The sequence below is a fragment of the Nerophis lumbriciformis genome, linkage group LG20 (assembly GCF_033978685.3).
Source record: "Nerophis lumbriciformis linkage group LG20, RoL_Nlum_v2.1, whole genome shotgun sequence".
Lineage (NCBI taxonomy): Eukaryota > Metazoa > Chordata > Actinopteri > Syngnathiformes > Syngnathidae > Nerophis > Nerophis lumbriciformis.
This window is the reverse complement of record NC_084567.2, coordinates 13,591,944-13,607,507: the sequence shown is the minus strand read 5'-3', so window position 1 is coordinate 13,607,507 and position 15,564 is coordinate 13,591,944. Positions and strand designations below refer to the sequence as shown.

The 15,564-nt window shown below is 33.1% G+C and overlaps 1 protein-coding gene across 1 annotated transcript in view; it reads right to left on the bottom strand.

Annotated features, from left to right (window-relative positions):
* Positions 1–9,982: 9,982 nt before the first annotated feature.
* Positions 9,983–15,564, bottom strand: part of arid3c (AT rich interactive domain 3C (BRIGHT-like)) — an 89,107-nt gene continuing 83,525 nt past the window's right edge. Inside the window, exon 10 of the mRNA XM_061981146.1 lies at positions 9,983–10,068. Within this exon, the coding sequence (XP_061837130.1) occupies positions 9,983–10,068 (86 nt within the window). The remainder of the gene's footprint in view (positions 10,069–15,564) is intronic.

The window sequence follows — 15,564 nt, the reverse complement described above, 5'->3', positions numbered from 1 at the left end:
TGTTTCCGGGGTGGAATGAGGCAAACGTGACAAACTAGTTCCGGGTCCAAAATGACTCCTATAAAAAAAGCCTAAATATTTCCGGTTCAGAATGACAACAGCTGCTTGAAATTGTTGAGATTTGTTGAGAGTGGCTTGGTGTTTATGTACATTGAGAATATATGTTTTTATGTACATTTCACAAAAGTATGTGTATTTATATAGCATATATAGTGTCAAACATGTATATAAAAGTATGTGTAATTCTATACTATATATAGTGTCAAACATGTATATAAAAGTGTGTGTTATTATAAATATATATAGTGTCAAACATGTATGTAAAAGTATGTGTTATTCTATACTATATTATATAGTATATAATTACACATAGGCTTCACGGTGGCAGAGGGGTTAGTGCATCTGCCTCACAATACGAAGGTCCTGAGTAGTCATGGGTTCAATCCCGGGCTCGGGATCTTTCTGTGTGGAGTTTGCATGTTCTCTCCGTGACTGCGTGGGTTCCCTCCGGGTACTCCGGCTTCCTCCCACTTCCAAAGACATGCACCTGGGGATAAGTTGATTGGCAACACTAAATTGGCCCTAATGTGTGGATGTGAGTGTGAATGTTGTCTGTCTATCTGTGTTGGCCCTGCGATGAGGTGGCGACTTGTCCAGGGTGTACCCCGCCTTCCGCCCGATTGTAGCTGAGATAGGCTCCAGCGACCCCAAAGGGAATAAGCGGTAGAAAATGGATGGATGGATGAATTACACATACTTTTATATACAAACATCGTTTCCACATGAGTTGGGAAATTGTGTTAGATGTAAATATAAACGGAATACAATGATTTGCAAATCATTTTCAACCCATATTCAATTGAATGCACTACAAAGATTTGATGTTCAAATTGATAAACATTTTTTTTTTTTTTGCAAATAATCATTAACTTTAGAATTTGATGCCAGCAACACGTGACAAAGAAGTTGGGAAATGTGGCAATAAATACTGATAAAGTTGAGGAATGCTCATCAAACACTTATTTGGAACATCCCACAGGTGAACAGGCAAATTGGGAACAGGTGGGTGCCATGATTGGGTATAAAAGTAGATTCCATGAAATGCTCAGTCATTCACAATCAAGGATGGGGCGAGGGTCACCACTTTGCCAACAAATGTGTGAGCAAATTGTTGAACAGTTTAAGAAAAACCTTTCTCAACCAGCTATTGCAAGGAATTTAGGGATTTCACCATCTACGGTCCGTAATATCATCAAAGGGTTCAGAGAATCTGGAGAAATCACTGCACGTAAGCAGCTAAGCCTGTGACCGTCGATCCCTCAGGCTGTACTGCATCAACAAGCGACATCAGTGTGTAAAGGATATCACCACATGGGTGGGCTCAGGAACACTTCAGAAACCCACTGTCAGTAACTACAGTTGTTCGCTGCACCTGTAAGTGCAAGTTAAAACGCTCCTATGCAAGGCGAAAACCGTTTATCAACAACGCCCAGAAACGCCGTCAGCTTCGCTGGGCCTGAGCTCATCTAAGATGGACTGATACAAAGTGGAAAAGTGTTCTGTGGTCTGACGAGTCCACATTTCAGATTGTTTTTGGAAACTGTGGACGTCGTGTCCTCCGGACCAAACAGGAAAAGAACCATCCGGATTGTTATACGCGTAAAGTTGAAAAGCCAGCATGTGTGATGGTATGGGGGTGTATTAGTGCCCAAGACATGGGTAACTTACACATCTGTGAAGGCGCCATTAATGCTGAAAGGTACATACAGGTTTTGGAGCAACATATGTTGCCATCCAAGCAACGTTACCATGGACGCCCCTGCTTATTTCAGCAAGACAATGCCAAGCCACGTGTTACATCAACGTGGCTTCATAGTAAAAGAGTGCAGGTACTAGACTGGCCTGCCTGTAGTCCAGACCTGTCTCCCATTGAAAATGTGTGGCGCATCATGAAGCCTAATGGAATAGGGGGTTAAATCACCAAAAATGATTCCCGGGCGCGGCACCGCTGCTGCCCACTGCTCCCCTCATCTCCCAGGGGGTGATCAAGGGGATGGGTCAAATGCAGAGGACAAATTTTGCCACACCTAGTGTGTGTGTGACAATCATTGGTACTTTAACTTAACTTTAAAATACCACAACGGAGACCCCCGGACTGTTGAACAACTTAAGCTGTACATCAAGCAAGAATGGGAAAGAATTCCACCTGAGAAGCTTAAAAAAAAAATGTGTCTCCTCAGTTCCCAATCGTTTACTGAGTGTTGTTAAAAGGAAAGGCCATGTAACACAGTGGTGAACATGCCCTTTCCCAACTACTTTGGCACGTGTTGCAGCCATGAAATTCTAAGTTAATTATTATTTGCAAAAAAAAAATAAAGTTTATGAGTTTGAACATCAAATATCTTGTCTTTGTAGTGCATTCAATTGAATATGGGTTGAAAATGATTTGCAAATCGTTGTATTCCGTTTATATTTACATCTAACACAATTTCCGAACTCGTATGGAAACGGGGTTTGTACATGTTTGACACTATATATAACATATACAGTGTCAAACATGTATATAAAAGTATGTGTTATTATAAATATATATAGTGTTTAACATGTATATAAAAGTATGTGTAATTATAAATATATATAGTGTCAAACATGTATATAAAAGTATGTGTAATTATAAATATATATATAGTGTCAAATATGTATATACAAGTATGTGTTATTATAAATATATATAGTGTCAAAGAAATATATAAAAGTATGTTTAATTATAAATATATATAGTGTCAAACAAGTATATACAAGTATGTTCAATTATAAATATAAATTATAAATGACGTCACACAAGCCAAAGTGTTTCCGGGGCAAGAATCAGGCAAACAAAACAAACTAGCCTATGGCTTTGCACTTTGTTACATATATATATTTTTTGCATTCTATTTTAGTTACTTTATTGAGTTTCCAACCCCCTGGCGCTGTGTACTGTTTTTGTACTTGTTTTGATTATTATTATTTCTCAATGGTTTGTAAAGGTTGCAATTCATAGATAAAGGTTTATAAAATTAAAAAAATTAAAACAACAAAAAACAACATAAACTAGTTTCGGGTTAAAAATGACGTCATACGAGCCTGAATATTTCCGGTTCAGATTGACAACAGCTACTTGTAATTGTTGAGAATTGTTGAGAGTGCCTTGGTGTTTGTGTACATTGAGAATATATGTTTTTATGTATTGTTAAATTTAAAAAAAATTTTTTTTTTTTACAACAGTTACGGAAAGCCGGAAAGATCAACCATCCACTGCAGTGGCTAAGCTAATATAGCAAAACATAATATAACATATCGCGACTCTTCGATTAAATAAAGTCTAATTTAGACGACAAAGGTGCCTTACATCACAGCACGTAAAGTAAGATGTCATTTACATAACACAACTTTATGAAGATCATTTCAACGTCACTCATTGACAAAACCTTCAAATAATGTTGTGACCACTAGATGGCAATGTTTCCTCACAATCCACATCGTGTCATTCAAAATACAAGTTTTTACTAATAATTGTAATATTTTTTTCATTCCATGCATCAAGGTTTTTTTAAAACTTGAGTGGGTCACATGGCTCACGATTAGCACTAAAGAATAAAATCTACTCAATAAACAAAAGCATTGAACGAGTGAGCAGAACACGACTTTCTAAGCGTCTTATTTTCGTTACCATGACAACGTGACAACAATCACATGTTTACCGCCAAATGTTTATGCTTGCAATATTATCAAATCAACATTCCTGCATTGCTTTTAACATTTGCACTTTATTCCCTTCCAGTTCAAAATATACTTTTTTAGCATAAAGATGTCATACTTGACATTTAAATTAGGACTGTAATGGTGTTAACACGTGCGATTAATCACAACAAATCATGTACCGACTCTAATTAATCATGCAATACATTTGGTGTACTTTACCTTAATGGTGGATGCTTACCTCACACCTGTGTTGTTAGACGTCAGTGATCAGCTTACCTGACAGGTGTGCTGTTAGACGTCAGTGATCAGCTGACATGTGTTTGTATTGTGAAATCCTGTGTTTGTATTGTGAAAGTATGTGTTTGTGTTGTGAAAGTATGTGTTTGTGTTGTGAAAACATGTGTTTGTATTGTGAAATTATATTTTGAAAGTATGTGTTTGTATTGTGAAAGTGTGTGTTTGTGTTGTGAAAGTATGTGTTTGTATTGTGAAAGTGTGTGTTTGTGTTGTGAAAGTATGTGTTTGTATTTTGAAAACATGTTTTTGTGTTGAAAAGTATGTGTTTGTATTGTGAAAGTATGTGTTTGAATTGTAAAAGTATGTGTTTGTATTGTGAAAGTATTTGTTTGTTGTGAATGCACGTGTTTGTATTGTGAAAATATGTGTTTGTATAGTGAAAATATGTGTTTGTGTTGTGAAATCATGTGTTTGCATTGTGAAATCATGTGTTTGTATTGTGAAATCATGTGTTTGTACTGTGAAATCATGTGCTTCTATTGTGAAATCATGTGTTTCTATTGTGAAATCATGTGTTTTCTATTGTGAAATTGTGTGATTGTATTGTGAAAGTATGGGTTTGTATTGTGAAATCATGTGTTTCTATTGTGAAGTCATGTGTTTCTATTGTGAAATTGTGTGATTGTATTGTGAAAGTATGTGTTTGTATTTTGAAATCGTGTTTTTGTGTTGAAAAGTATGTGTTTGTATTGTGAAAGTATTTGTTTGTTGTGAATGCATGCGTTTGTATTGTGAAAATATGTTTGTATAGTAAAAATATGTGTTTGTATAGTGAAAATATGTGTTTGTGTTGTGAAATCATGTGTTTGCATTGGGAAATCATGTGTTTGTATTGTGAAGTCATGTGTTTCTATTGTGAAATTGTGTGATTGTATTGTGAAAGTATGTGTTTGTATTTTGAAATCATGTTTTTGTGTTGAAAAGTATGTGTTTGTATTGTGAAAGTATGTGTTTGTATTGTGAAAGTATTTGTTTGTTGTGAATGCATGTGTTTGTATTGTGAAAATATGTGTTTGTATAGTGAAAATATGTGGTTGTGTTGTGAAATCATGTGTTTGCATTGTGAAATCATGTGATTGTATTGTGAAATCATGTGTTTGTATTGTGAAATCATGTGTTTGTATTGTGAAAATATGTGTTTGTATAGTGAAAATATGTGTTTGTATAGTAAAAATATGTGTTTGCATTGTGAAATCATGTGTTTGCATTGTGAAATCATGTGTTTGTATTGTGAAATCATGTGTTTGCATTGGGAAATCATGTGTTTGTATTGTGAAATCATGTGTTTGTATTGTGAAATCATGTGTTTGTATTGTGAAATAATATGTTTGTATTGTGAAATCATGTGTTTCTACTGTGAAATCATGTGTTTCTATTGTGGAATTGTGTGATTGTATTGTGAAAGTGTGTGTCTGTATTGTGAAAGTGTGTGTTTGTGTTGTGAAAGCATGTGTTTGTATTTTGAAATCATGTTTTTGTGTTGAAAAGTATGTGTTTGTATTGTGAAAGTATGTGTTTGTGTTGTAAAAGTATGTGTTTGTATTGTGAAAGTATTTGTTTGTTGTGAATACATGTGTTTGTATTGTGAAAATATGTGTTTGTATAGTGAAAATATGTGGTGGTATAGTGAAAGTATGTGTTTGTGTTGTAAAATCATGTGTTTGCATTGGGAAATCATGTGTTTGTATTTGCAGTATTTACAGTATATGCTGACTGTATGTACAGTATATACAATACTGTATTTACAATATACACTGTATATACCGACTGTAAATACGGTATGTACAATATTGTATTTACAGTATATACAATACTGTATTTACAGTATATGCCGACTGTATGTATAGTATATAAAATACTGTATTTACAGTATATGCTGACTGTATATACAATACTGTATTTACAATATATGCTGACTGTACATACATTGTATACAATACTGTATTTGCCGTTTATGCTGACTGTATATACACAGTATAAACAATACTGTATTTACAGAATATACTGAATGTATATACAGTATGTACAATACTGTATTCATAGTTATTTATCCCAATGTTATTACACACAGAAAGAATCATGTCACAACGTTAAAAGATGATTTTATTTTCTAAATCCAAGTCCAAAGGTGTCATTTGTCATAACCCCTGAGCACCACAATCCAGTTTTCCCACAATGCACTGGACTCGTCAGCATCAACATTTCAAGTTGCTTGTGTCAGCAAATATAAAACTAGCAGCAAAGCTAAACTACAAACAAATTGATCAAGGACATCAATTTATATTCATATCATTTCTGATCATTTTCACACGTGTCAATCTTCCAGTCTCCCCCCAACACTTGACATATCAGATGTGTAATATTTGCCTGACACTCACAACAAATACACGCTTGAACAGAAATACAAGTATTATTGTTTTCACAAGGAGATGATGCAATGAAAACAACAACTCTCATTGGCTCCTGATACTCAATCAATAACTGTCTTCCTGTCATTATGAACTATAATAATAATAACGATGATGAATTACACGTCAAATATGTAACGTCAGCATGAAGTAACAGTCTTACACCTGTACATTTGTGCTACACATGTCATTTTGTGCTACACCTGTAACTTTGTTACACCTGTAACTTTATGTTACACCTGTAACTTTGTGCTACACATGCAACTTTGTTACACCTGTAACTTTGTGCTACACCTGTAACTTTGTTTTACACCTGTAACTTTATGTTACATGCGTAACTTTGTGCTACACCTGTAACTTTATGTTACACCTGTAACATTGTGCTACACCTGTAACTTTGAGCTACACCTGTAACTTTGTGTTACACATGTAACTTTGTTCTACACCTGTAACTTTCTGCTACACCTTTAACTTTATGTTAAACCTGTAACTCTGCTACACCTGTAACTTTGTGCTACACCTGTAACTTTATGTTACACCTGTAACTTTATGCTACACATGCAACTTTGTTACACCTGTAACTTTGAGCTACACCTATAACTTTGTTTTACACCTGTAACTTTATGTTACATGCATAACTTTGTGCTACACCTGTAACTTTATGTTACACCTATAACGTTGTGCTACACCTGTAACTCTGAGCTACACTTGTAACTTTATGTTACACCTGTAATGTTGTGCTACACCTGTAACTTTGTGCTACACCTGTAACTTTATGTTAGACCTGTAACGTTGTGCTACACCTGTAACTTTGAGCTACACCTGTAACGTTGTGCTACACCTGTAACTTTGAGCTACACCTGTAACTTTGTGCTACACCTGTAACTTTGTGCTACACCTTTAACTTTATGTTAAACCTGTAACTGTGCTACACCTGTAACTTTGAGCTACACCTGTAACTTTGTGCTACACCTTTAACTTTATGTTAAACCTGTAACTGTGCTACACCTGTAACTTTGAGCTACACCTGTAACTTTGTGCTACACCTTTAACTTTATGTTAAACCTGTAACTGTGCTACAACTGTAACTTTGAGCTACACATGTAACTTTGTGCTACACCTTTAACTTTATGTTAAACCTGTAACTGTGCTACACCTGTAACTTTGTGCTACACATGTAACATTATGTTACACTTGTAACTTTGAGCTGCACCTGTAACTTTGTGCTACAGCTGTAAATTTACGTTACACCCGTAACTTTGTGCTACACCTGTAATTTTGTGCTACACCTTTAAGTTTATGTTACACCTGTAACTGTGCTACACCTGTAACTTTGTGCTACACCTTTAACTTTGTACACAGGTGTACTATATTAAAGTACAGCTGTACTATATAGAAGTACAGGTGTACTATATTGCAGTACAGGTGTACCACATGAAAGTACAGGTGTGCCATTTAGCAGTACAGGTGTACTATATGAAAGTACAGGTTTACCATATAGCAGTACAGCTGTACCACATGAAAGTACAGGTGTACTATATGAAAGTACAAGTGTAATATATGAAAGTACAGGTGTACTATACGGAAGTACAGGTGTACTATATTAAAGTACAGTTGTACTATGTAGAAGTACAGGTGTACTATATTGCAGTACAGGTGTGCCATTTAGCAGTACAGGTGTACTATATGAAAGTACAGGTTTACCATATAGCAGTACAGCTGTACCACAAGAAAGTACAGGTGTACTATATGAAAGTACAAGTGTTCTATATGAAAGTACAGGTGTACTATACGAAAGTACAGGTCTACTATATGAAAGTACAGGTGTACTATACGAAAGTACAGGTGTATTATATTGCAGTACAGGTGTACCACATGAAAGTACAGGTGTGCCATTTAGCAGTACAGGTGTACTATATGAAAGTAAAGGTTTACCATATACAGTACAGCTGTACCACATGAAAGTACAGGTGTACTATATGAAAGTACAAGTGTACTATATGAAAGTACAGATGCACTATACGAAAGTACAGGTGTACTATATGAAAGTACAGGTGTACTATACGAAAGTACAGGTGTACTATATTGCAGTACAGGTGTACCACATGAAAGTACAGGTGTGCCATTTAGCAGTACAGGTGTACTATATGAAAGTACAGGTTTACCATATAGCAGTACAGCTGTACCACAAGAAAGTACAGGTGTACTATATGAAAGTACAAGTGTACTATATGAAAGTACAGGTGTACTATACAAAAGTACAGGTGTACTATATGAAAGTACAGGTGTACTATACGAAAGTACAGGTGTACTATATTGCAGTACAGGTGTACCACATGAAAGTACAGGTGTGCCATTTAGCAGTACAGGTGTACTATATGAAAGTACAGGTTTACCATATACAGTACAGCTGTACCACATGAAAGTACAGGTGTACTATATGAAAGTACAAGTGTACTATATGAAAGTACAGATGCACTATACGAAAGTACAGGTGTACTATATGAAAGTACAAGTGTACTATATGAAAGTACAGATGCACTATACGAAAGTACAGGTGTACTATATGAAAGTACAGGTGTACTATACGAAAGTACAGGTGTACTATATTGCAGTACAGGTGTACCACATGAAAGTACAGGTGTGCCATTTAGCAGTACAGGTGTACTATATGAAAGTACAGGTGTGCCATTTAGCAGTACAGGTGTACTATATGAAAGTACAGGTTTACCATATAGCAGTACAGCTGTACCACAAGAAAGTACAGGTGTACTATATGAAAGTACAAGTGTACTATATGAAAGTACAGGTGTACTATACGAAAGTACAGGTCTACTATATTGCAGTGCAGGTGTACCACATGAAAGTACAGGTGTGCCATTTAGCAGTACAGGTGTACTATATGAAAGTACAGGTTTACCATATAGCAGTACAGCTGTACCACAAGAAAATACAGGTGTACTATATGAAAGTACAAGTGTACTATATGAAAGTACAGGTGTACTATACAAAAGTACAGGTGTACTATATGAAAGTACAGGTGTACTATACGAAAGTACAGGTGTACTATAGAAAAGTACACCTGGCACGTACTATAAGAAGTGAGTGGATATTTTCACATACAGGATGACATTAATATTGCAGAATTCACGTAAGCTTCCCAAAGATTTGTACACATTCCAAAAGAATCAAAAGGTTTCATGTTTCTTACACCTTGTTGACATCAAATCATGCAAAACAGATGAAAACAAGTATTTTACGGGTACTATTCACAATAAAAAGATATATTAATGCATTAGTATAAATGAAACAAGACATTTATGAACAAAGGATTCATGTTTCATCTTTTCAAATAATCCCACCTCTTGAGCTTTCATCTTTGTGCTTCTCTTATCGTAATTATTATTATTTGTTATGAATTCACCTTTTAGATGTTTTTTTAATCATGTTACTTTCATCCAGATCTTTCTTGGAGATGAATAAAGTCGGTCAGATTTATCAGAACACTGAAGGACTGCTTCATGCTCACAGACTTAGATTGCACACTTCCAGTCTGAGAGGACGGTGCAGGATCCAAAGTATTTGTCCTCTACATGAGGGGACATGCCCAGATAAGATGCTGGAACAGAGTGGAGTAGAACAGAATAAAGTAACAAGTACAATTGGTATTGACAGTCATAAGTAAAATTAGTATTGACAATCATAAGTACAATTGGTATTGACAGTCATAAGTACAATTGGTATTGACAGTCATAAGTAAAATTAGTATTGACAATCATAAGTACAATTGGTATTGACAGTCATAAGTACAATTGGTATTGACAGTCATAAGTAAAATTAGTATTGACAGTCATAAGTACAATTGGTATTGACAGTCATAAGTAAAATGAGTATTGACAGTCATAAGTACAATTAGTATTGACAGTCATAAGTACAATTGACATTGACAGTCATAAGTACAATTAGTATTGACAGTCATAAGTACAATTGGTATTGACAGTCATATGTACAATTAGTATTGACAGTAATAAGTACAATTAGTATTGACAGTCATAAGTACAATTAGTATTGACAGTCATAAGTACAATTGGTATTGACAGTCATAAGTACAATTAGTATTGACAGTCATGAGTACAATTGGTATTGACAGAAATAATCACAATTAGTAATAATAGTCCATCTATCCATCCATTTTCTACCGCTTATTCCCTTCGGGGTCGCTGGAGCCTATCTCAGTTACAATCGGGCGGAAGGCAGGGTACACCCTGGACAAGTCGCCACCTCATCGCAGGGCCAACACAGATAGACAGACAACATTCACACTCACATTCACACACTAGGGCCAATTTTTAGTAACAAGTACAATTGGTATTGATAGTCATAAGTACAATTGGGATTGACTGTCATAAGTACAATTGGTATTGTCAATAATACGTACAATTGGTATTGACAGTAATAATTACAATTGGTATTGACAGTCATAAGTACAATTAGTATTGACAGTAATAATTACAATTGATATTGACAGTAATAATTAAAATTAGTATTGACAATAATAGGTACAATGGTTATCGACATAAATAATTACAATTAGCATTGACATAAATAATTACAATTGGTATTGACAGTCATAAGTACAATTGGTATTGACAGAAATAATTACAATTAGTAATAATAGTAACAAGTACAATTGGTAATGACAGTAATAATTACAATTGGTATTGACAGTCATAAGTACAATTAGTATTGACAATAATAAGTACAATTAGTATTGACAGTCATAAGTACAATTGTTATTGACATAAATATTTACAATTGGTATTGACATAAATAATTACAATTGGTAGTGACAGTCATAAGTGCAATTGGTATTGACAGAAATAATTACAATTAGTAATAATAGTAACAAGTACAATTGGTATTGACAGTAATAATTACAATTGGTATTGACAGTCATAAGTACAATTGTTATCGACATAAATATTTACAATTGGTATTGACATAAATAATTACAATTGGTAGTGACAGTCATAAGTGCAATTGGTATTGACAGAAATAATTACAATTAGAAATAATAGTAACACGTACAATTGGTATTGACAATAATAATTACAATTGGTATTGACTGTCATAAGTACAATTTGTATTGACAGTCATTAGTACAATTAGTATTGACAGTAATAAGTATAATTGGTATTGACAGTAATGATTACAATTGGTATTGGCAGTAATAAGTATAATTGGTATTGGCAGTCATAAGTACAATTAGTATTGACAGTAATAAGTACAATTAGTATTGACAGTCATAAGTACAATTGGTAATGACAGAAATATTTACAATTAGTATAAATAGTAACAAGTACAATTGGTATTGAAATTAATAATTACAATTGGTATTGACAGTCCATCCATCCATCCATTTTCTACCGCTTGTCCCTTTCGGGGTCGTGGGGGCGCTGGAGCCTATCTCAGCTGCATTTGGGCGGAAGGCAGGATACACCCTGGACAAGTCCCCACCTCATCGCAGGGCCAACACAGATAGAAAGACAACATTCACACACACATTCACACACTAGGGCCAATTTAGTGTTGCCAATCAACCTATCCCCAGGTGCATGTCTTTGGAGGTGGGAGGAAGCCGGAGTACCCGGAGGGAACCCACGCAGTCACGGGGAGAACATGCAAACTCCACACAGAAAGATCCCGAGCCCAGGTTTGAACTCAGGACTTTCGTATTGTGAGGCACATGCACTAACCTCTGTTACACCGTGCTGCCCTAGTATTGACAGTAATAAGTACAATTTGTATTGACCGTCATAAGTACAACTAGTATTGACAGTCATAAGCACAATTGGTATTGACAGTCATAAATACAAGTGGTATTGACAGTCATAAGTACAACTAATATTGACAGTCATAAGCACAGCCTGGTCCAGATGCATTAACTCTTCTGTTGTGGTACAAAACAACAAAGAGGAGACACCTCTGCCAACACAACAACGCTTCTTAACACCACTATAAAGTGAAACTATTGTTGTCTGGGCATGTCCCCTCTTTTAGAGGATAAATACTTTGGATCCTGCAAAGTCCTCTCAGACTCGATCTGAGAAAGGTTCTCAGTCTGAGCATGAAGTGATGGAACTGCTCAGATGAGAGATGAATGCATTTACTGCTCTGATCAATGACAATATTCACAAAGGTATCTTTACAGTAGTTGTACTTTGCAGACATGTGGACGTACTACATCAAGTATTATATTTACATTATCATCTTTAAGTATAATGCATTGTCAACCACCATCATAATAAAAATAATAATAATGATAATAATGATGATGATAATAATAATAATGACAATGGTGATGAAAATACTAAAAATAATGATAATAATGATGACAATATAATAATAATAATAAAAATGATAATAATAATGATGATGATAATGATAATAATAATAACAATAATGATAATAATGATGATACTATAATAATAAAAATTATAATAATAATAATGACAATAATAATAATAACGATGATGATGATGGTAATAATGATGATAATAATAATAATAACAATGATAATAATGATGACAATAATGATAATAATAATGATGAATGATGATAATGATAATAATGACAATAATAATAATGATAATGATGATAATAACGATAATAATAATAATAATGATGATGATGATAATAATAATAATGATAATTACAAAAATAATGACAATAATAATACTATTTATAATTATCATAATGACAATGATAATGTTGATAATAATAATAATAATAAAAAAAATTATTATAATATAATAATGACGAATGATGATAATGATAATAATGACAATAATAATAATGACAATGGTGATGAAAATACTAAAAATAATGATAATAATGATGACAATATAATAATAATAATAAAAATGATAATAATAATGATGATGATAATGATAATAATAATAACAATAATGATAATAATGATGATAATATAATAATAAAAATTATAATAATAATAATGACAATAATAATAATAACGATGATGATGATGGTAATAATGATGATAATAATAATAATAACAATGATAATAATGATGACGATAATGATAATAATAATGATGAATGATGATAATGATAATAATGACAATAATAATAATGATAATGATGATAATAACGATAATAATAATAATAATGATGATGATGATAATAATAATAATGATAATTACAAAAATAATGACAATAATAATACTATTTATAATTATCATAATGACAATGATAATGTTGATAATAATAATAATAATAAAAAAAATAATTATAATATAATAATGACGAATGATGATAATGATAATAATGACAATAATAATAATGATAATGATAATAATAATAATGATGATAATAACGATAATAATAATAATGATGATGATAATAATAATAATGATAATTACAAAAATAATGACAATAATAATGCTATTGATAATGATCATAATGACAATGATAATGTTGATAATAATAATAATAATAAAAAAATAAATAAAAATAATAATGACGAATGATGATAATGATAATAATGACAATAATAATAATGATAATGATAATAATAATAATGATGATAATAACTATAATAATAATAATAATGATGATGATAATAATAATGATAATTACAAAAATAATGACAATAATAATACTATTGATAATGATCATAATGACAATGATAATGTTGATAATAATAGTAATAATAATAATAATATTAATAACTATGTTTCATCAAGCTCTATTTCTTTACCCTCTCAGAAAGTGATGGGGGAAATGTGAAAACGAATAAAAATTCATTAAAAAATACTTCATATTGACATCCTGTCAACTTTTATGTCAAAGTTGAAAAGATTTTCAGTTGCAAAACTTTCAACCGTTTAGAAAAGTTCAAATTAATTTTTATTCGAACGATTAGAGTGCATTTGAACTTGAAATTTCCTCCCACAGTCTAATAGTCATATTTTACATGTAATGATGTTGTTTTGACCACAATAGTCCGACTATGCAGTGGACATCTTTTTGCCGCCTGCAATGCCAACAACACATTTTTGAGAAATAAGTATAAATATTACAATAAATGCTACTAGTACTAGGAAATATTGTACTTCTTGAAATATACAACACACAGTATGTGATTAGCTTTGCTTCATCTCTACTACCAACTGATGTTTATATACAAATGTTAGCAATAGTAAAGTGCCCCCCCCCACCCAAATCTCACTTCTTCAGTGGAAATACTTTTTAGTTTGTGTAGAACATCAAACATGATGCACAGATGTTCATGTAGAACATCAAACATGATGGTCAGATGTTCATGTAAAACATCAAACATGACGGACAGACGTTCATGTAGGACATCAAACTTGATGCAAAGATGTTCATGTAGAACATCCAACGCGATGCACAGTTGTTCATGTAGAACATCAAACATGATGTTTTAGTGATGTTTCTTTGGTTGGTTGAAGTTTTAGTGAATGAAGAACATCAAACATGATGTACAGATGTTCATGTAGAACATCAAACATGATGCACAGATGTTCATGTAGAACATCAAACATGATTGACAGATGTTGATGGTCAGATGTTCATGTAGAACATCAAACATTTCTTTGGTTGGTTGTAGTGACGTTTCTTTGGTCGGTTGATGTTTTAGTGACATTTCTTTGGTTGGTTGGAGTTTTAGTGAGGTTTCTTTGGTTGCTTGAAGTTTTAGTGAGGTTTCTTTAGTTGGTTGAAGTTTTAGTGAGGTTTCTTTAGTTGGTTGAAGTTTTAGTGATGTTTCTTTGGTCCGTTTGAAAATGTAATGATGTTTCTTTGGTTGCTTGAAGTTTTAGTGATGTTTCTTTGGTCGGTTGAAGTTTTAGTGACGTTTCTTTAGATGGTTGAAGTTTTAGTGACGTTTCTTTCGTTATGTTTCTTTGGTCGGTTGATGTTTTAGTGACGTTTTAGTGATGTTTCTATAGTTGGTTGATGTTTTAGTGATGTTTCTTTGGTCCGTTTGAAAATGTAGTGATGTTTCTTTGGTTGCTTGAAGTTTTACTGACGTTTCTTTGGTCAGTTGAAGTTTTAGTGACGTTTCTTTAGAT